This window comes from Elephas maximus, chromosome 4 (genome assembly GCF_024166365.1).
Source record: "Elephas maximus indicus isolate mEleMax1 chromosome 4, mEleMax1 primary haplotype, whole genome shotgun sequence".
In the NCBI taxonomy this organism is placed as follows: domain Eukaryota; kingdom Metazoa; phylum Chordata; class Mammalia; order Proboscidea; family Elephantidae; genus Elephas; species Elephas maximus.
Genome location: NC_064822.1, coordinates 125325378 through 125350185, shown reverse-complemented (window position 1 = coordinate 125350185; position 24808 = coordinate 125325378). Strand labels below are relative to the sequence as shown.

Genomic DNA, 24808 nt, shown 5'->3' with positions numbered 1-24808 from the left:
TTATTCCAGTCTCTGATGAGATGTCAGGTCCCTGGGTAACATAAATGGATTACCTTCATCTACTAACCTAAAGGTTGGCTGTTCAAACCCACCCAAGGGTGCTGTAGAAGAAAGGTCTGGTGATCTGCTTCTGTAATGATTACAGCCAAGAAAACCCAATGGAGCAACTCTACTCTCTAACATGTTGGGTTGCCATGAGTTGGAATCAACTTGTCAGCAACGGGTTTGTTTTGTTTTGTTTTACTGAGATGTTATCTCATCTAGGCAGCCTTCTCTTTTTCCCAACTTTATTTTTCCACATAGCACTTCTAATCACTTATTATGTTGTATGTCAGTTTAAACATTTTTAATGTTTAATGTTTAAACAAGAAGCCCTGGTAGTGCAGTGGTGAAGCACTTGGCTGGTAACTGAAAGGTCAGTGGTTCTAACCCCCAGCCGCTCTGTGGGAGAAAGCTGTGGCAGTCTGCTTCTGTAAGGATTACAGCCTTGGGAACCCTATGGGGCAATTTTACTCTGTCCTATAAGGTCACTATGAATTGGAATCGACTTAGTGGCAGCAGGGTAACGTTTTAACATTTTTAATTCTCCTTCCCACCACTTGAAATGTAAGCTTCCTGCGAGCCAGGATTTACATGTTTTGTTTACCGCTGCGTCCCTGTCACCTAGAGCAGGGCGTGGCACAGTGAAGTTGCTCAATAAATATTTATTGGATGGATTAAAGAAAGATCAGCTAAATATAATGACATACTCTTCTGTTTGTGTTTCAATTTGGAAAGGTTTTTGTTATTAATTAAAGTAAACTTTTGCCATGATCAAAGCTGTTGACTGAAATTGACCCCTAGGACAAAGGCAAGATCTAGGAAAATCAAGCATGTTTTGGGAAAAATAAGCACAGTATGATTTGACCACAAAAACATTTTACTTGGGATATGTTTTCTTTCTACTTAATCCCAACTGCGATACAGGAAATTCATTGTATGGGATAAGATACTGAAGTATGTTCAAGTAGGTAGTTACTGGCGAGTCGACTTGGACTCATGGTGACTCCATGTGTGTCAGAGTAGAACTGTGCTCCATAGGGTTCAATGACTAATTTTTCAAAAGTGGATCTCCAGGGGGTTCTTTTGTGGTGCCTCTGGATGGTCTCGAACCTCCAACCTTTCAGATGGCAGCTGAGCATGTTAACCATTTGCACCTCCTGGGGACTCCAAGTTCCAGGAAATAATATCATTATCAGAGTTTCTCAAACACAACGACAGAAAGACTTCTGTAGCTCCCACCTTGCCTAACACTGTGCTAGATGATATATGTAATAAGTACCTCTGACTTAAACCAGTGCTTTATTTTTTTAGCATACTATCTTTTATTGCCTTTGTCATTAGAAAAGTTTCTATATCGATACAAGTAGGTGAATGAGTGTTAGAAAATTCATAAATAATTGAACAAATATAAAAAAACTTGGAATGTGTTATTTTCTGTAAATCGAAGATTATTCATTTAATAAAGATGCCAATATGAGACTTTTTTCAAAAAAGCTTTTGATTTTGGAAATTTCAAGAATATGCAAATATAGACAGAATAAAAAATGGGACCCATTTACCCACCACCCAGATTCAAGAATTATTAACTCATAGCCAGCCTTTTTTCGTTTTTAATCCCCCTCACTTCCCCTCTCCCATATTATTTTGAAACAAATCCTAGATATCTTATCATTTCACCCACAAATATTATAGCATGAATCTCTAAAAGATAAGAACTTTAAAAAGAACATAAGCTCAAAACTATTATAATAATTCTCTAATATATCAAATATTCATGTAGTGTTTACATTTTCCACTATCTCATAAACATCATACCTTTTGAAAGGTTGGTTTGTTTGAATGAGGATCCAAATAAGGTCCACACATCGTGACTGGCTGATAAATATTCTGGGTTTATTTTAATCTGTAGGTTTCCCCTTCATCTGTCTTTTTTAAAATCTCTTTTCATTTCTTCAAATTTTTGTTAAACTCTTTTGTGTTGTTTTCCCTGTAGAGTTTCCCGTAGTCTGGATTTTGCTGATTACATCTCTGTTGCGTAGTTTAACATGTTCTTCTACCCTCTGAATTTCCTATAAATTAATGGGTAAGGCATTTCTAATTTGTTTTAAAGCTAAAGAATTAAGATAATTCTGATTTTGCCTATAGATGCTAAACTGAACTGTAAACCCACTTCTTGGATAAGCAGAAAAGCCCCTACTTGCCCTCTAGAGCCCTGGTGGCACCATAGTTAAGAACTCGGCTGCTAATCAAAAGGTTGGCAGTTTGAATTCACCAAAATCTACTGGAAGGCAATGGCTTTGGTTTGTTTGTTTGTTTTCACTTGCCCTCTGAACCCTCCTCTCTATGCCCACAGCACATGGTTGATACCCTTAGGCCTGCGGAGAAACCCTTGACCACGCTCACTTCCCTCCAGCCCCCAGCCCCAGAAACCTCCAGGCTGCTCCTTTCTATCCACGAGCACTATCACTGTCTAGAAACTTCTGCTAACATGCCCCACCAATAAGAAACTTGTATTGATCTTATTAATAATGGCTAGTCTTTGTTGAGGAGCCCTGGTGGCGCAGTGGTTAAACATTGGGTTGCTAACCAAAAAGGTCGGCAGTTCAAATCCACCAGCTCCTCCTTAGAAACCCTATGGGGCAGTTCTACTTTGTCCCATAGGGTCACTATGAGTTGGACTTGACTCAATGGCAATGGGTTTGATTTGGTTTGGTTTGGGTTAGCTTTTGCTGAAGAAGCCCTGGTGACAAAATGGTTAAGCACTTGGCTGCTAACCAAAAGGTCGCTGGTTCAAACCTACCTGGCAGCTCCGAGGAGAAAGACTCGGTGATCTGCTCCCATGAAGATTATAGTCTAGGAAACCCTATGAGGCAGTTCTACCCTGTCATATAGAGTCACTATGAGTTGACAACAACGACGTTTACTGAGTTTTTACAATGTTTCAGTGTGTGCTAACCACGTTACACTCATTATTTATTTTAATCCTCACAATAACGCTGTGAAGTGGGACTAGCCTCCCTTCAGTTCCTCAAACTTGCCAAACTTCCTCCTGCCAGAGCTTATGCTCGTGATCTTTTCTCCTTCACCTGTTTAACCTCCACTCATTCGGCAGATCTCAGTTTCGCGTTCCCTTCTCAAGCAAGCCTTCCCTGACGCTAAGTCAAACTGCATATTCTCAAAGTGCTTTTGTACTTCTCCACTGAATTCCTTTATCACAGCTTTAATTTTCTAAATTATCTTATTAATAACTAACTCCCCTCTAGATTATAAGCTCCATGAGGACATATACTATGTCAGTTTGTACTCACTCTTGTATGCATAATGCCTAGTGCCTGGCACACTCAATACATGTGTTGAATGAATGAGAGGCTAAGCCTCTGCCCGGGGCCGACCACTTAGAATTCAAGCCAAGTTGGTCTGACACTAGCTCAGATTTCACCTGAATTCACCTCAGCCTGTGGACGCTGTTATTTGGACTACTAGCTGCCTTTTGTTGGTTAGCATGTACTCCTTGCACTTGGCCTCCATCTTATTGCCCATTCCCTGCTGACTTGCGATTTGTATCTCAATGTCTATCTCTTTCAGCCAAGGCTTCTTGACTTTGCTTACTTGGGCTTCCATTTAAAGTCAGAAATTTCATAACTTGAAATGGGAATGGTAAAAAGTGATCTACTTATTTTTTTAGGAAATGATTAATTTGATTCAAAGGTTGCATTTATTTATGTTTTTTTACAAAAGTTTGGACCAACAAAAATATGTTCGTCACTGGGGACTCAACTAGTCCATGAGTGGTACACAGGGTTAACACAGTCGGCTGCTAAGCAAACGGTTCAAGGTTCTAGTCTAACCAGAGGTGCTCAGAAGCAAAGTCCAGCAATCTACTTTCAAAAAATCAGTAATTGAAAGGCCTGTGAAGCACAGTTCTACTCTGACACACATGGGATCGCTATGAGTTAGAATCGATTTAACAGCAACTTCTTTTTTTGGAGGGATTAAAATAAGAACAGATAGTTTCTTCCATAGAGGAGCTTATAGCTTAATGTGGGGAACAAGGAAATAGATATTAGGGTAGGCACAATAATAAAGATAAGAGAAAGAGCATACAGGGAAAGAAGCATCTGGGGCAATGAAAGTTAAACGTTTCATCTGAGCGCCTAGAGGTAAGTGAAAGTTTGCCTGGTAGACAAGGGCCGGAGGGAGTGGACGCTCCAGGGCAGGAGAACAGTGTGTTCAAGAGAGAATGGCAGTTCAATGGACTCAACGCTCACTACGGCTGGACTGAATATCTGTGAGGGGAAATGTGGGAGGACAGGCTGGAAGCGTGGGCAAAACTAGATATAAAGCTGTAGCCAAATTCTTCCTTGTGATTAAAAATCACTTAAGGGGATTTAAGTGGGGGGAGTGATGTGGTCCAGCTGGCATGAAGGAATAAAAACTTAATGATAGTGTAGACCGGAGGGGAAACTTTGAGGAGGATATAGATTAGAGGACAATTGCAGGAGCATAAGTGAGAAATGATGAGAGTCTGAATTTTGGTAGTGACAGTGGGGAGGAAAATGAAGGCATAGGCTTGAGAAATCAATGAGTGTTCATGGAGATGGTTGGTGAGAGAGAAGTTAGGAGTCTAGAAAGGCTGCCAAGTGAAGAGCTTGTTGGGAAGATAATGAGTTTGATTCAAGTCCAAGGGGACATGTCTGATAGACAGTTGCCAATATGAATCTAGAGCTTAGAAAAGTAGTGGGAACTGGAAATAAAAATTTGGAGGCCACTGACATGTAGGTATACATTGAAGTCATGAAAATGGATGAGATACCCCAAGAAGAGAGCAGTAGCAAGAATAACAGACCAGCAATTATTCACTGGAAAAAGCAACCTTTAAGGCAAAAAAAAAAAAACTTAACTTTTTTTTTGAGTCATGAATTCCCTTAAGAATATGATAAAAGCTAGGGTCTCCTCTCCCCAGAAAATTATTTATATGCATACAAAAGAAAGGGTGCATGGGCCCGTGTTCAGAACTCTTTCTTAAGTTGGAGTTATAGGGAGAGAAGCATTCGGACGTGATTCAAAGCTATCCAAGTTTATTTGTACGAATACAAATTGCGCAAAACTATTCAAGTTTATTTGTACAATTATAAATGTCATTCTGTCCTAAAAAATGTAATGTGCTGTAATACACCACCATTTTAAATGCATGACGGAGGAGAGGGTGACACCGATGAAGAATAAATGCTCTACAAGAGATGTAGGGGCAATTCCTCAGGTTTTTGTTTTGTTTTGTTTTTCTAATAAAGAAATAACTCCTAGCACAATTCTCTTTCTTTTTCCATGTAAACCAATACCCAAAGACTGCTTCTGAAGCTCTATGAAAAGAAATATTCAAATCCAAGCCTTCAGATGATAAAAAATTAGGAAAGGGACTCCTTTCCCTTTTTCAGAAATCAAATCTTTCTCCCACCTCCTCTAAAACACTGACACTCATACTGCTGCTGTAGTAGCTCTTCCGTATTCTCAAATAAGTGTTCTGTTTTAATATCCAGGAGAAATCTGTAGCTGTGCTCCCCAGTTCCTCCACACTTTTTCTTTGTCCACGCCTCCTTTTCAGGCTGTCCCGGGTCCCCAAAGTACCAGCTGCACCACTTAAAATGAAATTTGCTTTCCTCAGTCCATTACCTTACCCCACCCATTATTGCCCAATGGTGTCCTTGCTCCTAGTGCCCAACTTTTAGGTTGGCATCAACCCATAATAACTTTGCAGATGCTTGAGTTAGAGCAATCATACTGCAAGGAGAGAGGTCACTGGGTGATGCAAACAGTTTTTACTTGACTATTAACCTGAAGGTTGGCGGTTCGAACCTACTCAGTGGCACTGTGGAAGAAAGGCCTGGAGATCTGCTTCCATAAAGATTACAGCCAAAAAAACCCCTATGGAGCAGTTCTACTCTGTAATACATGGTGTTGCCATGAGTTGTAATCAATTCAATAGCAATGGATGTGGTTTTTTGACTGTTAAGAGTAGTCTGGGTAGTACAAACAGTTAATGCATTCATCTGCTAACCAAAAGCTTGGAGGTTCAGGTCCACCCAGAAGAAAAGCCTTGGAAGAAAAGCCTGATGGTGTACTTTTGAAAAATCAGCTATTGAAAACTATGGAACACAGTTCTACTCCAACTCACGTGAGGTGGCCACGAGCTGGAATCAACTTAATGGCAACTGGCAACAACTGTAAGGAGAAGATACTTGTCCTGGAAGCCTTGAGGGAATAAAGGCAACAGATCTTTCACTGATGTTCCGGAGGAGAGCTGGGAAGGAGCCATACTGCTGCCTGCATTTTCCTCCCCATTGGAGATTTTGGCAATGTGTTGGTAAAATCCATGCCCTGGATGGGGGCTGTATTTGGTCTAGAGCCTTCTTTGTATTTATACCTATACCCTTTGTTTTGTTTTGTTTTTCTTCTCTAGAAGAACTGAAAAAATCTTTTCTGTTCCCCAATACTTTGCTTTTCTGCTTCCTTTTTACCCCCTTTAGTTTTATTTAATGCAAAAGAGCAAAATAGCTCTCTACTGGTTTTCTATCTTTAGGAATCTTAAAAGAGAGCCAGTGATTTGTCTGATAGCCAGGTCTGTTTCTGGTTTGCAGGAGCAGTGGTGATTCCAAACCCTAGGAGGGAAAAAGAGGAAAATGCCTTAGAAACTTCAGATTCATGTGAAGCCAAACCATGTGATCTACTGCAAGTTTTAGTTTACAAAACTTTCATGGTCTCGGATGTGTTTACTTAAACTTTAAATTTTAGTATTACTACTAAAAAAAAAAATATTCCAATAAATCCCTCAACCCAGCCCACTGACTTTGGTCTAGTCTAGTGTGTAGAAAAAGAAATACTAGAACAGAAAAGCTGGGCTGATCGATATTCTCTCTTTAGCAATGTTCAATGTCAACGGAAACCAAAACCCAGTCCCAGTGCCGTCAAGTTGATTCCGACTCATAGCGACCCTATAGGACAGAGCAGAACGGCCCCATAGAGTTTCCAAGGAGCACCTGGTGGATTCGAACTGCCAACCCTTTGGTTAGCAGCCATAGCAGTTAACCACTACGCCACCAGGAAACCAAGAGCAGTGAAATAATTATATGAATGCTCTGCTTGAGAAGGTGCTTTTTTATTTCGTTTTTTAGAGCTAGTTTCAAAAGAGGGCATCCAAAATAAAGAATCATTTTGATTTTTTCACAGCTTCTGAATGTTATTGCAAATACACATTAGAGTTTATAGAAGGCAAAATGGAGATTCTAGTGGGAAATATGAACCAGAAAGAAGAGCATTGGACAAAGTTTCAGAACTGGACCTTGTTTACATTATCTGCTTACATTCTCTCTGGGAGCCTCCTTGCCAAACTTTTGTCCCAGAACAAGCTTAAAACAATTACAAACTACACACAGATTGGCTGGATATCAAATGTCAATGTTCATTTGATTGCTTTTAAAAAAAGAAAAAGTGTTCTCCGTTCTCTATGTGGGCTGTGGGGACTGGCCACACAGCAAGGTAAGAGAGAATTTTTTGATCCATAAAAGCAATTCAGCAATTGCCAAAACAGAAAGCTGCTGCTGTCAGTGAAATCAGAGACAAATGCCATTTCACCACAACAATGTGATCTGTCATGCATTGGGCTTAAGCATGCGGATGTTCCTCAGTAGGTTATTCTTTCATTTGGCAAATATTTATTGAATCACCTTGCCTGTGCACGATGATGAGTGAGTCTCCAGTAGAGCACTGGAAAACAATATAATCCCATCCTTAACCACAAAGAATCCAAAATTGAGATGAGAATACACAATACACACATGTGAAAAGGTGACATTACATGGCAGTGAATGTTTAAGGGCCGAGCTGGTTTAAGTCCTTAAAGTTCAGTATAAGACACCCTGGGTGGTGCACATGGTTAAGGCCTGGACTACTAATTAAAAGACTGGTGATTTGAACTCACCCAGAGGTTCCTCAGAAGATAGGCCTGGCAATCTGCTTCTGAAAAGTCAAGTCACAGCCTTGAAAATTCTATGGAGAAGTTCTACTCTGTACACACAGGCTTTCTGTGAGTCAGAAGCAACTCCACGGCAACAACAACAATGTAGAGAAGGGAGTCCCTTGGTGGTGCAAACGGTTAAGCTCTCAGCTGCTAACTGAAAAGTTTGAGTCCATCCAGAGGCACCTCGTAAGAAAGACCTGGTGATCTACTTCCAAAAATCAGCCATTGAAAACCCTATGGAGCACAGTTCTACTCCGACACACATGGGGCCACCATGAGTCAGAATCAACTTGACGGCAACTGGAAATACGTATATATATAGAAGGCTAGTTGAGCTCCAGAAGAAAATTCCTGTTGGGGAGTAGTAAGAGATAAGGAAGGTTGGAGCCAGACTGTGGAGGACATTGAACTGGCTAAAGACCTTTTCTTTGAGATAGAGGAGACAGGAAAGGATTTTGACATGTCTTATTGGCTCATATTATAGCAGACATCTTAGGCAGGCAAGAAGAATATTTCTAAGAACATTATAATAATGCAAATATGAGAACGTAAAGGCTGGGTTAGGATGGGATCAATGGGAGCGAAAGAAGGCGACAGAGTCAAAAAATATTATAAAGGGAGAAAGGACAAAATTTTAGTATCTGACTATGGGAAGATGAGAAACGGTCAGGAAGCAACAATGACTCTGTGGGTCAGTACCTTTGTTACTGGAAAAGTTATAATGTTATTGGCAGATATAAAGACATGAGGTGAGGAAGCTGGTTTTGGAAGATGATGAATTAGGCTCCATGTAAAGTCAACCCAGGTGGTATACGACTGCATGGCCATGAGGCAGAGGGTGAGAGGAAGCTGCGCTTTGGAAGAACGGTGTGGATGGTTCACGCTAAACATCATTTCCTCAAAGGAAATTGTTTCATCTGTGTGAGGACATGAGTTTTATGACAGAACATAAAGAGAGAAGAACCGAGGACTGCGTCTTAGTGATTTTTTGTGATCATGAGGTAAGAGGAGGAAAGTCATGGAGGAAACGCGGGAAAATTAGGAACAGGAGAAGAATCAGCAGAGTGTCACAGAAGCCAAGGATAAAGAGCTTTGAGTTTGAAGGATGACTGTGGCATAAAGCTTGGCAGAAAGTTGACCCAAGAAAGCTGAGGAAGAACGTGAGATCTGGCAAGAAGGAAATCACCCAATAATTTTTGGTCTAGATATTCAAGCGTCAGGTTATTCATTCAAGCTTTAGGAGTGCTTCTTCGTTTTGTCTAAGGCCTTGACACTGAACCGTTTTCCTTTCTTGCTCATGTAATAAAGTTCTTGCCCTTCACATGCAGCATAGGAGCAATTTGATATCCCTTTAGTGCTTCTCATACGCACTACCCTATTAATCTCCACTCACTTGTATGCTGTCATGATAGGTTGATGAGAATTAAATTACAATGACCGGAGTATAGTAAACACTCAGCAAATATTTGTAAATTTGTAAATCGTGTCTGTTATGGGTTAAATTGTGTCCCTCAGAAAGTTATATTTAAGCCCCAAACCCTGTACCTGTGAATAGGACCTTGTTTAGAAATGGGGATTTTCTTTTGTTATGTTAACGAGGTCATACCAAAGTAGGGTGGGTCCTAAACCTAATTCCTTTTGAGTGATGTCATATAAAACATGGAAAACAGACACGTACACACACACACACGGGGAGAAGACACCACGTGAAGACACACGTGGGAGATACATCTTCAAGGCCAGCAATGCCAAGGATTGTTGGCAGCTACTAGAAGCCGAAATGGACAACAAGGACCTCCCCTTGAGTCATGCCCTGAATTCAGACTTTTAGTCTCCTGGACGGTGAGAAAATAAATTTCTGTTCTTTAAAGCCACCCACTTCTCTGTTTATATCTATAAACTGCCTAAAATTTTCTTTGAGACAAAGATAGTAAGTGGAAAAAAAAACACAACTTATTGCCATCGAGTCGATTCTGACTCATAGCGACCCTATAGGACTGAGTAGAACTGCCCCATAGGATTTCCAAGGAGCGGCTGGTGGATTTGAACTGCCGACCTTTGGGTTAGCAGTAGTTTTGTACTCTCCCATGAGCAGTTAGGTCAGCATCATGATATTATCAAGTGAAAAGAGGTTTGAGACCCATAGTTTATGAAGAACCTTTGAGTCTTAACTCAGAGGTTCCTGTAATTATTGTGCTTATTAGATTAAGTGTACACCATAAACCCTGAACTTCAAAGGTGGAAAAGAAACACTGGATTCTCTCCATTCCTACCAACAATTAGTACAATTCTCTGCTTCTTTTCTCCATGTCTACCCAAAAGAGAGTGCCAGAGAGGCCCTATGAATCGTTCCATTTTGCTATTTAAATGATGTCTGCGTCTCTTCTGGAAGGAACAACCCTAATATCCAGCCTAGTTGCTTGGAAACAACTTTAATGTCCTCCAGCACTCCTCTCTTGATAATATTTGGGTATCTTTTACACTTGTCTATGAAAAGAAAATTTACTACATGGCAAACCAGACCAGAAAATTTCTCAGCAACTGAATTTAAAGTGAATTATTCTCCTGAATAGACCCATTCTTTGAATACAAGGGAATCTTTTCATGTGTTTCCCACATAAGCACCTTACTTGTCTCTACCTGACTTTCCACTAGTGTCATTTAATGAAACAAAATGTTCTTTTTCCTAATAGAAGTTTTGTGTTGTCCAGTACACCACTTCCCTATTACATCTCATGCTCTGAGTTCCTTTTATCTAAGTAATAAATCTATAATTCATGACACTTGTTCCCAAACTTTAAAGCTAGCTCTCTGTGCTCTTTGGCATAGAATTTATGGTTTTGTTTGCCCCCAAATAAGTTTTTCCAATGGAGAGAACTGGGTCTAAGAATATTTATTACATTTTAAATAAAGCAAAAACAGAAGGTCCTGTCTAAAAGTTAGAATATGGCATTATAAATCTATCTCTTCTTTCATCAGCAAATTTCTGTGGCTTTCGGGGAAATATTTAAGACCTTAGTTTAAGTGAAGGGTATATTTACTCTCTACCTCATGGTGATGGTAATATATTTATAAAAATACTTACATAATACTGGTGGTTTTGGTAGATCTCTTCACAATGGCAAAGTACGAGTTTGAAAGAAGTCTGTCAAGACCAAGTGTTGATCAATTTCTAAGTGGTTTTCAAGTTAGAATTTTTAAGAAGGCAATGAAAGCAGTTCATGGACAACAATCTTCTTTTTATTTCCTGAATATACTGAGTATAAAGGAAATAATATATTTCAGACATGTAAGCATCATTATTATCTTCAGCAAGAAAGACAAACAAAAATATTACTCTGGCAACTGCCTTTTGCTGATAAGATCCAAGCAAGAAGCTGTTTTGATCGGTTTCTGTCCTGTGATACAGTCTTAAAATTGCAGTAGAAAACCCATGATGTATATTGATTCTTAAGGAAATCAAAAGGACACCCTAAGACCTCTAGTGTGAAACTTGTCATTGATAAGTTTAAAGTATTGGCTGCCCCGAGAAGTTCATTAAACCTAGCTGCACCGTATTGAAGGTCGTGCCAGTGCTAATGACAAACCCTCTGATACTGAATACAGCGGATCCTGTGCTTCCCAGCCTACTTGATGTCTGGGCTGTGGCCACATTCCAAAGCAACAACAGGAGACCTGAAGCCTCTCTGAAGTTGCGCTTCTGGGCTCTGAGTGAAATTCTTTCATTTCCCTTGTTCTTTGAACATCATCAAAAGGGTTTGAAAGAGACCATCAGGAGCTTCTGTAAGTCTGAGGGTTGTTTTCTTGAAGCACACTTTCAAGGAGACATGCAAGAGATTTAAATCAAATTGTTAAGTGAGCACAGTCACATTGAATATTCCAGGAGAATATTTTATCTATGATCAGAGAGCTATACAAATAAAGTCAAAGATTGTCATCAGCCACAGAGAGCTAAAAGCAGAGTACCTGATTAATGCTTATTTTTAAATAAATGTATTTATTCCACTGTAAAAGGTATAGAAACAAAAAAAAAAACTGGAAAAGAGAGAAAGGAAAAAAAAATTGATTGCCATCAATCCTATATAATCGTTGTTTTAATTTTGGTGTCTATCATCCTTTTTCTTATTAATGGAAAAAAGGAATTTTAAAACTAAAATATGATTTGTTATTGAAGTCATGTTAGTTCTTACAAATGGAATTTTTAAAAATATCATCCATATAGAAAAAAAAGGTAGCTTTAATTGATAATGTGATAAAGTTCAAACATATGGTTATGGGGTAGCAAATGATAACTTTTCACTGTATAGTATCTGAAGTAATATAGCCACTGAAATGTTTTAGTTTCAAAGTCTTTGCAAACTATCCACTCAGTTCTTTTCCGTCCTTTTCTTATATGTACTGTTAATACAAGGGTTTAGAATAAGTCTTGGGACATGGTATACATCACATGGGTGTTTGTTATGTTGTTGCTTGTCGTTTTTACTATACTTGGTAATATAAATAATGCCAAAGTTATTGATTGCAAGGGCATGCAGCACTAAATTTGTCCATAATGCAAACCAAAATATGTTTTAGAACAAAAATGGTAGATGATAAATATTATCTTGTAAAGTGTAGAGGAAACCACAGCTGGTAGAAGTCATTTATTTAAAGTACCTGGATTCATGAAAACTTATTAAAGAGGCAGTCTACTTTTAATAGTTGCTGGTCTTTCTGTAGTCACCCAAATAGAGCTCCCTCTTTTGAAGGAATTAATTTCAAATAGAATTGCCTTTCCTGACAGCACTCCTTTCAGCAGACTTAATCCTCTGCCTTGCGTTAGGATAGGAATTACCTGTCTTATGACCCTTGATCTTCAGTGCCCACCTGTGAATGAGTTTATTAATTCATGCAACTCTGTTAACAGTGAAAATGCTGCCACCGCTTAGAGAAGGGGCTGCAGTTGGAATGTGGTCAATGAAGGAGCTCCTTTTGGCCTAGTGAGACCAGGAAGTATTTTTCAACTCACTACAAATGTAGACAATGTCCCTACACCAGCTGAGATTAACTCTTTGCATTCTTATTCTCATATGAAGTTCTTAACACTGTATACAAAGAGCCCTGATGGCACTGTGGTTAAGCGCTCAGCTGCTAACCGAATGTTAGGTGGGTCAAACCCACCATCCGTTCTGCAGAGAAAGATGTGGCAGTCTGCTTCCTTAAAGATTACAGCCTTAAAAACTCTATGGGGCAGTTCTACTCTGCCCTATAAGGTCCCTGTAAGTCAGAATATACCATGGACTGCCAACAGAACGAACAAGTCTGTCTTGGAAGAAGTACATACTTGGGACATGTTATCAGGCAGGATGAATCCCTGGAGAAGGACATTATGCTTGGTAAAGTAGAGGGTCAGCGAAAAAGAGGAAGACTCTCAGTGAGATGGATTGACACAGTAGCTGCAACAATGGGCTCAAACATAGCAATGATTTTGAGGGTGGTGTTTCATTCAGTTGTGCATAGGGTCACTATGAGTTGGGGAACCAACTCAACTGCACCTAACAACAACACGAGTTGGAATGACTGGATAGCAACAATTTTTTTTTTTTTTTAACACTGTATACATTTGATATTGTGATTAAAAGGAAGAAAGTTGTTTGAAAGCCTATCATGTAGCTCTTAATATCTTCCATGTTGGAAAATAAATTTTATGCTGCATATAAGAAAATCTCATCTTTTTTAAATCTCCACCTAACCCACGTTTATGTAATTAATTCTTTAATTAATCCATCCAAATATTGGATATTTCTATGGATACCTGAAGAACCACTTAACTTGCCTCTGATTTTAGTATTTGTACTATGTGTTGATTTTTCTTTATTTCCAGGCAATAACACATTGTTTCCATGAACCCTTTTAAACAGCCCAGTTGAGAATCAGTTAAGCTTCAACGCTCTACAGTGAGAGAATGCGTCACTACCTTCAGTATTTCACGGCTGTTTGAGTAGCAGGAATCATTTTCTCAACTAAAGACTTAGTGGGAAAATGGAAATATTTACAGTGTAAAGTTTTACAGCTTGTCATATTGAAGGAGTGGTTTTGCATTTTTAGACCTTTCTGTCCGTAATTAAATTCCTTTCAAAGGGAACAAAACAGAAAAATAAATGCTAACAGTAAGGTCATTAAATGTTGGACTTTAATACTTTCTTTTGCTTCTAGGTTGTTGTTTTCATTATCCCTATTTATTACAGTTCTCCAAATTCTGATCAAAAGACTCACTTCGGATTTGAAAGCAATTAAAGAATGACCCAAGAAGCTGTGATGAATTTTCTAAGGACTAGTTGAAGATTGTTTTGACATCACTTGTTTCCCTGAGAGCATTTTTTAAAAAAGATTTTATTGTGCTTTAGGTGAAAGTTTACATAGCAAATTAGTTTTCCAGTCAATAATTCATGCACAAATTTTCTGTGGCATTGGTTGTAACTCCTGCAATGTGTCAGCACTCTCCCTATTCCCCCCCTGGGTTCCCTGTTTCCATTCATCTGGTTTTCCTGTCCCTCCCTGCCTTCTCACCTTTGAATTTGGGCAAATGTTGCCCTTTTGGTCTCATATAGTTGATTGTTCCAGGAAGAACATTCCTGACGGGTATTATTTTTTATGCGATAGTCCCTTCTATTATTTGGCTGAAAGGCGGCCTGTGGCGGCAGTGTCTTCAGTTTCAAGATAGAAGGTTGTCTCATGGCAATAGTCTTAGGGTTTCCTCCAGTCTCTTTCAGACCAGTAAGTCTGGTCTTTTTTTTTTTTTTTTTTCAATTTGAATTTTGTTCCACATTTTTTACCCATTTTAAATGGGGCCTTCTATTGTGATCCTGGCCAGAGTGGTCGGTAGTTCTTCTGGCCTCAGATTACGGGAGGCTGTAGTTCACGTGGGCCATTAGCCCTTTGGACTAATAGCTTCCTCGAGTCTTTGGTTTTCTTCATTCTCCTTTGCTGCAGATAGGGAGAGACCAATAGTTGCTTCTTAGATGGCTGCTCACAAGCTTTTAAGATCCCAGACTCTACTCACCAGACAAGGATGTCTTTATGAACTGTATTTTGCCAGTTGACCTAGATGTCCCCCAAGACGATGTCCTTAGCCTTCAAGTCCAGTGGTTCAGTCCAGATGTCTAAGTAGTTTCTATAACTCTGCCACCTATGTGCTCTGTTATATACATGCATCATTTACAAATATGTGAGCAGAAATACCCACAACCATAACTGTATGTATATGGGTCTACTCCCATAAGACTCCCTCGTCTATTTAGCATATATATGTTTACCTATGTATCTTCTCACAAATTATTGTTTGTAATTGGTCTTGTTGCAGGATTACACATTTTATAGCATTTACCATAAAAACGATGAGTACATTTACCATAAAAAAAAAGTATTTGTTCTTTTGTGATTGACTTATTTCACTCAGCATAATATCCTCCAGATCCATCCATGCTGTAAGATGTTCTGCAGATTCCTCATTGTTCTTTATCGTTGTGTAGTACTCCATTGTGTGTATGTACCAGAATTTGTTTATCCATTCATTTGTTGATGGGCATTTGGGTTGTTTCCATCTTTTTGCTATTGTGAATAATGCTGCAGTGAACATGGGTGTGCATACGTCCATTCGTGTTAGAGCTCTTATTTCTCTGGGATGTATACTTAGTAGTGGGATTGCTCGATCATATGGTATTTCTATGTCTAGTTTTTCAAGGAAGCGTCATACTGTTTTCCACAGTGGTTGTACCGTTTTACATTCCCAGTGGTATTTGTTGTTCCAGTCTCCCAGCAACCTCACCTTTGTTTTCTGTTTTTTGATCACTGCTATTAATTGCTGGGGTGAGATGGTATCTCATTGTAGTTTTGATTTGCACCGCTCCATTGGCTAATAATCATGAGCATCTTTTCATGTGCTTGTTAGCCACCTGAATCTCTTTGGTGAAGAATCTGTTCATGACCTTTGCCCTTTTTTTTTTGTTAATTTTTATTGTGCTTTAAGTAAAAGTTTACAAATTGAGTCAGCCTCTCATACAAAAATTTATATACACCTTGCTATATACGCCTAGTTGCTCTCCCCCTAATGAGACAGCTCGCTCCTTCCCTCCACTATTTTCATGTCCATTCAGCCAGCTTCTGACCCCTCTGCCCTCTCATCTCCCCTCCAGACAGGAGATGCCAACACAGTCTCATGTGTCTACTTGATCCAAGAAGCTCATTCTTCACCAGTATCATTTTCTATCCCATAGTCTAGCCCAATCCCTGTCTGAAGAGTTGGCTTTGGGAATGGTTCCTGTCTTGTTTGCCCATTTTTTAATTGGATTGTCTTTTGTAGTTGAAGTATTGAAGTTTTCTATAAATTTTAAAGATTAGACCCCTGTGGGATATATCATAGCCCCCCCCCCCCAAAATTTCCCAGTCTGTAGGTTCTCTTTTTACTCTTTTGTGAAGTCTTTTGATGAGCATAAATGTTTAATTTTTAGGAGATCCCAGTTATCGAGTTTATTCTTGAGAGCATTTTTTTTTCCTCAATCTTTTTAGGAAACAGCAATTAAATAATATAATTTAAGCTAAAAGGCTACTTTTTGTGGATATTTTGGATAAATGTTTTTAATGATTTTAGGGGATCACTTCTTTCCAAACAGAAGTTCTAATCTTATAATTTTAGAACACAGAAGATTTATTTACTCCAATACAATATCATAGATGTCATGTGCTCCAGAGTTCCCATAGTGAAAAACGTCACTCCCATCAGACAGATGATGAGTTGAGGAGTGCTTTCTCGCTCTCTGTAGTTTCCATGGCACTAACTGTCAACGCTATTTGTTGTAGGCAGAATACTTCTATGAATTCCTGTCCTTGCGCTCCTTAGATAAAGGCATCATGGCAGATCCAACCGTCAATGTCCCTCTGCTGGGAACAGTGCCGCACAAGGCGTCAGGTAGGTGGTCTTATCCTCGGAGAAAGGCTTATGCTTACAACTTAATAGTTATGGGAATAGTATCTAAGATCCAGATGTCATCCATGAGAGGGATTATGAAATGTTTTCCTGAATAAATCTGCTTATTTTAAGGCAGCCCAGTTGATACATCTATACATCCTTTAGGGCAAAATTTTATGATGAGAGTGAAGAAATGACAGCTTTATAATTTCCTAAAAACTCAAGATAGCGCCAGCCCACACCCAGTTCATAAATGATTCCAGAATTAAAAAAAAATATATGTTAAGTAAGATATATCTGGCCAATAAGTGTGGGTTAATGTAATGCACATAAATGTGGCAAAGATGCAAAGTAAGTGATAGGGTCAAATGGGACAAGACAAGAGAAAGTTCCCCAAAATGAGCCTTGTACTAAATAGGAATTTGAGGGAGAGAAGAGACATGGAAAAGTGGGAAAAAGGGGTTCATCCTTTCAGATCTAATCATCCTTCTTTGCTAAGAAGATAGTAGTACTTGATATTTGTTTGGAGTTTCTCAGCTTACAAAATATTCACACATTATCTAATTTGAGTATTTGGAGAGAGTCAAGGCCAGACTTACAACTCCATTTTACAAATTAAAAAATTAAGGTTTATGAGATTTAACCAACTTGCCCAAAGTCACATATCAGTAGTTATGGTGTAGGGCCCAGATTTTCTGACTTTTAGAAAAATACACAAGGATTACCTGTGCTAACGTGCTCATGTATTTCCTTCTAGTCTTTTTTTTAATGAATATATGTTTTTAAGTAATTGGGATAATATTGTATATTTGATTTTTGCATCATGATTTAATTTTTGCTTTTAGGATTTTAACATGAACATTTTCCCATGTCATTATGGATTCTTTCAAAAGTCATTTTTAATGACTTTATATACTGTAATTTATTTACCCATTCCCTACTGTTGTTGTTGTTACTTAGATTATTTTCAGAGTTTGCATACTAGAAATAACACACAATGAGTATCCTTTTTAAACTAATAGAGAGCAACTTCTGTAACGGCAGGGGCCAGGGACAGATTACCCAATAATGTGGTAAAACAAAGATGTGGTAAAACCCACGTGAAATTGTGCACTACTGATTAGTAAGTAAATACAATTAAACCCGTGCATACCTTGCTTACTGGTTAATCCACCCCTGGCAGGAGCCGTATTTGTCTTATTCACGTGACTCCCAACACAGATCCAACACAGAGCAGACACTCAGAAAATTATTGGTTGGATTAACGTCTGTACCAAAATCTTTGTGCTTATCTCATTATTTTGTTAAGATAAATTCTTAACAGTGGAGTTATTGTGTCAAAGGATAAACTATGAACATTTTAAAGGTTTTTAGAACAAATTGCCAAAATGCCAAGTTACTTTCCACAAAGATTACACCAGTTCGTATCTTGGCTAGCAGCATGGGAAAGTGGTTGGCTCACCGTAACCTCGTCACGTTAGGATATTAATCACGTTAACCACCTTGCTGATTTAAAAAGTAAAAAGTAGTTTCTAATATTATTTTGATTTTTTAAAATTATATTTGAGGCAGGACATATTTTCTTGTATCTAGTAACCAGTGTAAAATGTCTGTCTTATTCTCTTTTTTATATTAATAGTGTTCTTCCTGTTGATTTTCAAAGCTCTCTGTATTAAGTATATTTACCCTTTGTTGCCATTTTTTTTTCCAATTTATCATTTATATGCTTATGTACATATAGTACATGTGGGGCCCTGGTGGCTCAGTGGTTAAGTGTTTGGCTGCTAACCAAAAGTTTGGTAGTTCGAATCTACCAGCCGCTCCTCGGAAACCCTATGAGGCAGTTCTACTTGTCCTACAGGGTTGCTATGAGACGGAATTTACTCAAGGGCAAGAGTATAATACACATATTTTTTCTTTTGAATATGCAGAGGTTTTAAAATTCTGTGTGGACAAATCTGTCCTCTCCTTTGCGATTTTTTTCCTATTAGTTTTATGTTTGGAAATTTCTTCCTATTCCAGAGAGCAGTTAAGTGATAACTTACATATGATTCTAGTATTTTATGGAAGTTTATTTTGGCAATCATATGAGGTGGGGTTCTAACCTGAATTTTTTTTCCAAGTCATCAATTTATCTGATGTGAGAGGTTGAATTCATTCTCCTTCTTCATTGATCCAAAATATGCCCTTTATCTCACATTAAGTTTTTCTACACAGAGTTTGTTTTATAGTTTACTGTTTGTTTCTACTATGTAATATTTGTATGTTTATAATATTTTAAAATAATTGGTAGCAAAACCCTGTCTCTTTTTCAAAAAATGATTTTAATCTTATTCTTCCAGAGCAATGTTAGAATAATTTTGTCAAATGACACATGAAAATCCCATTAGGAACTAATTTAAGTCTGTAAAATGATCAGGAAATCTAACACCTTTACAAAAGTCATTTCTGGGTGCAGTAATCTACCACTTCTAATGGATCCGTGATGCCATTTCCCAGCACTGCAAGAATTGAGGACTGTATAACCACAGGGTTTCTTTAGTTTCCTGGCATAAGTACCAACATGGATGCAGACGGGAGGAGTATGAACTTTGGTTCCCTTTGGGTCATCCCAGTGCGACAGGAGTGGCCAGCAGCCATCCCAGAGGATTTGTATCTGACCTAGATGGATTTGGACTCTAGGAAGCCCCCGTGAAGGAATGAGGCCTTGGGTTCTGGCGATTCATTGGCCTGAGATTTGTGGCCCTGAGGAAGACATAGATATCTTGATTCCACTCCCATGGGATCCCAGGACTTTCCTACATCACAAAGATAACAAAAAAGGCACTCCAGCCAGTAAGTTTTTGAAATACGGCCCTTGCTCAGTCTCATGCCATTTCACATGGTGTTCTTTCTTAGTGGAAGATTATTTCCTAAAAAATTTCCTTTCAGTTAATCATCCTTCTTTGCTATGAAAATATTAGTACCTGATATTTTGTTAGGAATTCTCAGCTTACAACACACTCACGTGTTGTAATTTTTAGAAGTGGTTAGGAATAAATAATAACCTATCTATTTCCATTTTATATGTTCGAATTTTTCCTTTGTCCTTTTCTGTTTATTAAAGGAATATAAGTTCATTTCAGCCCACTTAAAATGTATCTATTAAATTAATTACACAGTTTTAGACCTGCTTGGCTTCCAGTGAATCCTGGATCTTTGGATTTCTAATGTGATGCTTGTATCCTAAGTCTTTCAGCTTCACTCACATTTTGTGTCTAGTATTCTACTTTTACTGAATACCACTGAAATTCTACTTTTTGGGGTATTGAAACAAGATGTTGAACGAATGATAGGAGAATATTTTCATAGATCATGTTTAGATAAAACACCATTTTCTAATATTTTAGAATCTTTACAAATAATGAAATTTAGAGGAAAAAGTGGATGGTAATTAAAAAGAAGCCTTTTCAGGACAAGGTGAAATTCGCACAGACATATGCACACACACACTCTTGCATATATTTTCGTGTACAACCTCACCCCCAAGTGCGTAGCTATTTGGAGGCACATGTAGGATTTCTTTGCAGAAATGCAGGTGCAAGAAGTTTATGGGCATTTTAGCCCATTGCAGGGCAGTTATTCATTAGTCTCATTAACCCAGTCCCCACAGTAGGAGCATGTGAAAGTACCTTAAATTATTAAAAAGTAACCAAATCGGTGTGTCTCCGCTCCTAAGCATCCAGGTAACTTTCATTATTCTGCTTGGCTACTTTATACCCCCAAGCTGCTAAACTGTTCTTTTATCCCACAGACTCCTATACACCTAAACACTGTATGAAAAAAAGAACAAACAACAACAAAAACTCCTGATCTTTAATAGTTATGAAGCGCCTTCCTTCTGGCATTTAAAGAGAACAAAAACAGGAAATACAAACTACAGGGTGATTTCAGTAAAATTACTGGGTTGTATAACAAAAAAAACCAAAACTTTTCTATAAAGCTGAGGCTTTGCCTCTTTGAACACTCTCTCTGTCATACCATGAAACCAACAGAGCAGTGGGGTTTTTCAACTAAGACTTTCAGGAATTCCATGTCTAGAAATTCTAAGAAACCAAACCAAACCCATTGCTGTTGAATCAATTCTGACTTGTAGTGACCCTATAGGACAGGGCAGAACTGCCGCACAGATTTCCAAGGAACAGCTTGTGGATTTGAACTGCCAACCTTTTGGTTAGCAGCCATAGCTCATGGTAACTCTTAACCATTGCGCCGCCAGGGGTGCTAATACTAGAAAACCATCTTCTTCTTGGTGACCCCAGTTCTTAGCAGAATGTGAAGTCCAGAGCAGGGTGCTCAGTATGCTTGCTGAGAGAATAAATGGCTGTCAGCTCAGCTTGGAGCATTGATGAATATATATGTGTTGGATAATTTATAATCATGCAGCAGTTTATAATCACATGGCATTGAAAATAAGCTCTTGCCTGCCTTTCTCAGCTCTTCTCTGGCTGTTTGGTCAGTCCCTGCATGGCCAGAGGCTGAGGCTGTATGGCACTATGCCCTTCGAAAGGTGGAGGGGATATTCAATCAGAATACACAAGAGAATGCAATCAGTTCTACATCAGTGTGTACTTGAAAGCCATGTGAGCTATGTTCAATTCTCTTTAGTTTTTCTGAGTTGTTTTAATTCGCTTTGGATTAGACTCTTCAGACTAGACTGCATTAGAATTCACAACTGTCTTACTTTCATCTGTCTTTGGGTGAAAGTGGCTTTCTGCTCATATGCTTATTGTTGTAAGAGCACAATATGACTTTTCACATTCTTATCATTCCTTGGAAGTAGAGAGTCTTTTCTGCCTTTGATGTCTCTTTCTTTGTGCATGCATGTTTCTGAGTGCATCTTGCTAATATTTTGGGTGTACTCTATGTCTCCAAACCCTGGTTGCATAGTGGTTAAGTGCTACGGCTGCCAACCAAAGGGTCAGCAGGTCAAATCCGCCAGGCGCTCTTTGGAAACTCTGTGGGGCAGTTCTACTCTGTCCTATAGGGTCGCTATGAGTCAGAATCGACTTGATGGCACTGGGTTTGGTTTTTTGGGTTTCTATGTCTCCAGCTGTCTCTAGTGAATTTCTGTCTTTTTCTGTGTATGTGTGAATGTGCAAGTGTGTGCCTGTGTGTGTAAGGGAGTATGGACGTGTCTTCCACCATGTATATCTTTGAGTCTCTCAGATTAATGGGAGTGCCTAGTGCTTGGCTGATAACCAAAAGGTTAGTAGTTTGAATCTATCCAGAGGCACCTTAGAAGAAAGGCCTGGCAATTGATGTCTGGAAAAAGCAGCCATTGAAAACCCTGTGGAACACTGTTCTACTCTGACACACAGGGGGTCACCATGAGTCAGAATCTACTGGATGGCAACTGAAAAAAAAAAGTTTATGACAGACAATATGCTGGGTGCTGGGAATATGCAAATAAATTAGATAAAGTCCTTGCCTTTGAAAACCTCATCTTTAGCAAAGGATGCAGAACCATAATTAAATCATTATAATATGAAATCATATATAGAGATGTTCGCAAAATACGTAAGTGAAATGATTTAGGCAGGAGGCGCTAGGGAAGGCTACCGAGAGTATGCCATTTAATTGTGGCTTTGAAGGGTAAGTGGGAGGACGCTGGACAGAAAAGATGAGAAAGAAGATTCTGAGCAGTAGGCTGGGTGTGCCAAGTCAGAGCACTGGGGATCTGCGCCATGTGTTTGTAGAACTGAGAGGAATCTAGTAGAGGCCACTACTAGAGATGAGGCTGAGGTCAGGGTTTTATTAATGCAAAAATTGATGCCAACATTTTCTGAAAATTTTTAAGAGGTGTGAAATTATTATTCTTATAATTAAATGGTCTTAAGGATAAAACTTAGGCAAAAAGGAGGATAAGAAGAGCACGCAGAAGAGGAAATCAAATTTTCATTTCCTGTATTAAAATTGAATAATGGGCAAGTGTAATTAGTGTAGTTTACACACTCGTTATTCATTTCTACTTTTACATTTAAAGTTAACTCATCTGAGCTCATAAGCCAACTACCTCCTAACTTCTAAATTTTTATTTCCTAGTTCTTTTCAAATTATTCTGTAGAGGGTTCAGATCATTAGTGGGCTTATATGCTTCCCGTTCCAAAACAGATGGGCATGTGTAGGTAAAACTTTCTTACCTGAGCCGAAGGATTTTGATGTGTTCACTTTTAACTTGGTGAATATGTCAGTTGGGAGTTAGTCTATATTAACGAAGCAAGCAAAACTCTAAATCTAGAGTGTGTTAGGTATTTAAAAGGTGAAGAAAGAAGGAAAATATTTCATATTAACATTATCATTAATTGTGACATAATTGTAGGTTCGTAAAATAATTCTTAGGGATGTCTCCTCTGTTGGTGTACTAGTTGAAGATACTACATCTTTAGTTATCTGCTGAGATTGCTTGCAGTTTTTCTATTCCAAGCTGTAAAAGGCTGACTCTCTCTTCTTACCTCCTGCATTTGGCACAATTCGGTACAACTTTGCTGTATGTGTGAGTACTTTGATAAGATTTTTTAGAAAAGAAAGATCCGTCTGATGGTGAATGACAACATTACACGTTTCTATAAACTTTTAAATAAAAGGATTTTTTTTACCTAAATTTTCTTAAAATTCTTTTAACAGTATTGCTATTAGTCTTCCGGTCAAATAAGGAAATTGAGACCCAGAAAGTTTAACTCAACTCCTGTGTTAGATTCCTAGGGCTACTGTAACAAATTCCCACAATCTGGGTGGTTTAAAACAAGAAAAATTTATTCTCTCATGGCTTTTGAGGTTATAAGTCCAAAATCAAGGTGTTGGTAGAACCGTGCTGTCTCTGTAGGCTCTAGGGGACAGTCTGTTCCATGCCTTTCTCTTGGCGTCTGGTGTTGCCAGCAACGCTTGGTGTTCCTTGGCTTGTGGGCGCATCGCTCCAATCTCTGCCTGTGTTGTCACATGATGTTCTTCCTGTGTGTCTGTCCCTGTGTCTCTTCCTTTTTTTTAATGAAGACACCAGTCATACTGGATTACAGCCCATTCTAATCCAGGATGATCTCATTTTAACTCGATTACATCTGCCAAGACCCATTTCCAAATAAGGTCACATTTCACAGGTACTGAGGTTAGGACTTCAACATATTTTTTGTGTGGGGGGGACAAACTCTAACCTGCCCAAAATCAATGTGTCATAGCAAGTGAAATTTTCTACCTGGTTCTTGTTTAAGGCATTAGACATTATTCCCAGAGGACATTTATGTTCCTGTTTTGAAGTTAAGATATAGGCAATTGGTGTAGATAGATTATAAAAGTCCAGATCAGAAACAAACATTGCAACAACTTTCAATTCTAATTTAAATTTATAGCCATAAAAATGGCATGGTGGCAGTGTCGTTGTCTGACCTCTTCATCCAATTTCACAAGAGGGGAAAATCAAGATCATCAGCCCATGGCTGATTCCTATGAAGCCGAGATCAGACATACTTCTCTCTCAAACCTTTTTATCAATTCTGACACCAGCTGTCCCTCCAATGGCACTCTTTACTTCTCTGCTGAGTTTGATAATTTGTTGCAGTGGCCACACAGAACTCACAGACAATACTCACAATTATGGGATTTACTAGGGAAGTAACAGGTTAGAAGCAAGGATCGAGAGACCATATCTCATATACTTTGGACATGTTATCAGGAGGGATCAGCCCCTGGAGAAGGACATGCTTGGTAGAAGATCAGCATAAAAGAGGAAGACCCACAACGAGATGGACTGACACAGTGGCTACAACAAT

The 24808-nt window shown here is 38.7% G+C and overlaps 1 protein-coding gene across 1 annotated transcript in view; it reads left to right on the top strand.

The window, feature by feature from the left end:
- WIF1 (WNT inhibitory factor 1) overlaps nucleotides 1-24808 on the top strand; it is an 83974-nt gene that overhangs the window by 27082 nt on the left and 32084 nt on the right. Inside the window, exon 3 of the mRNA XM_049883783.1 lies at nucleotides 16895-17003. Within this exon, the coding sequence (XP_049739740.1) occupies nucleotides 16895-17003 (109 nt within the window). The remainder of the gene's footprint in view (nucleotides 1-16894; nucleotides 17004-24808) is intronic.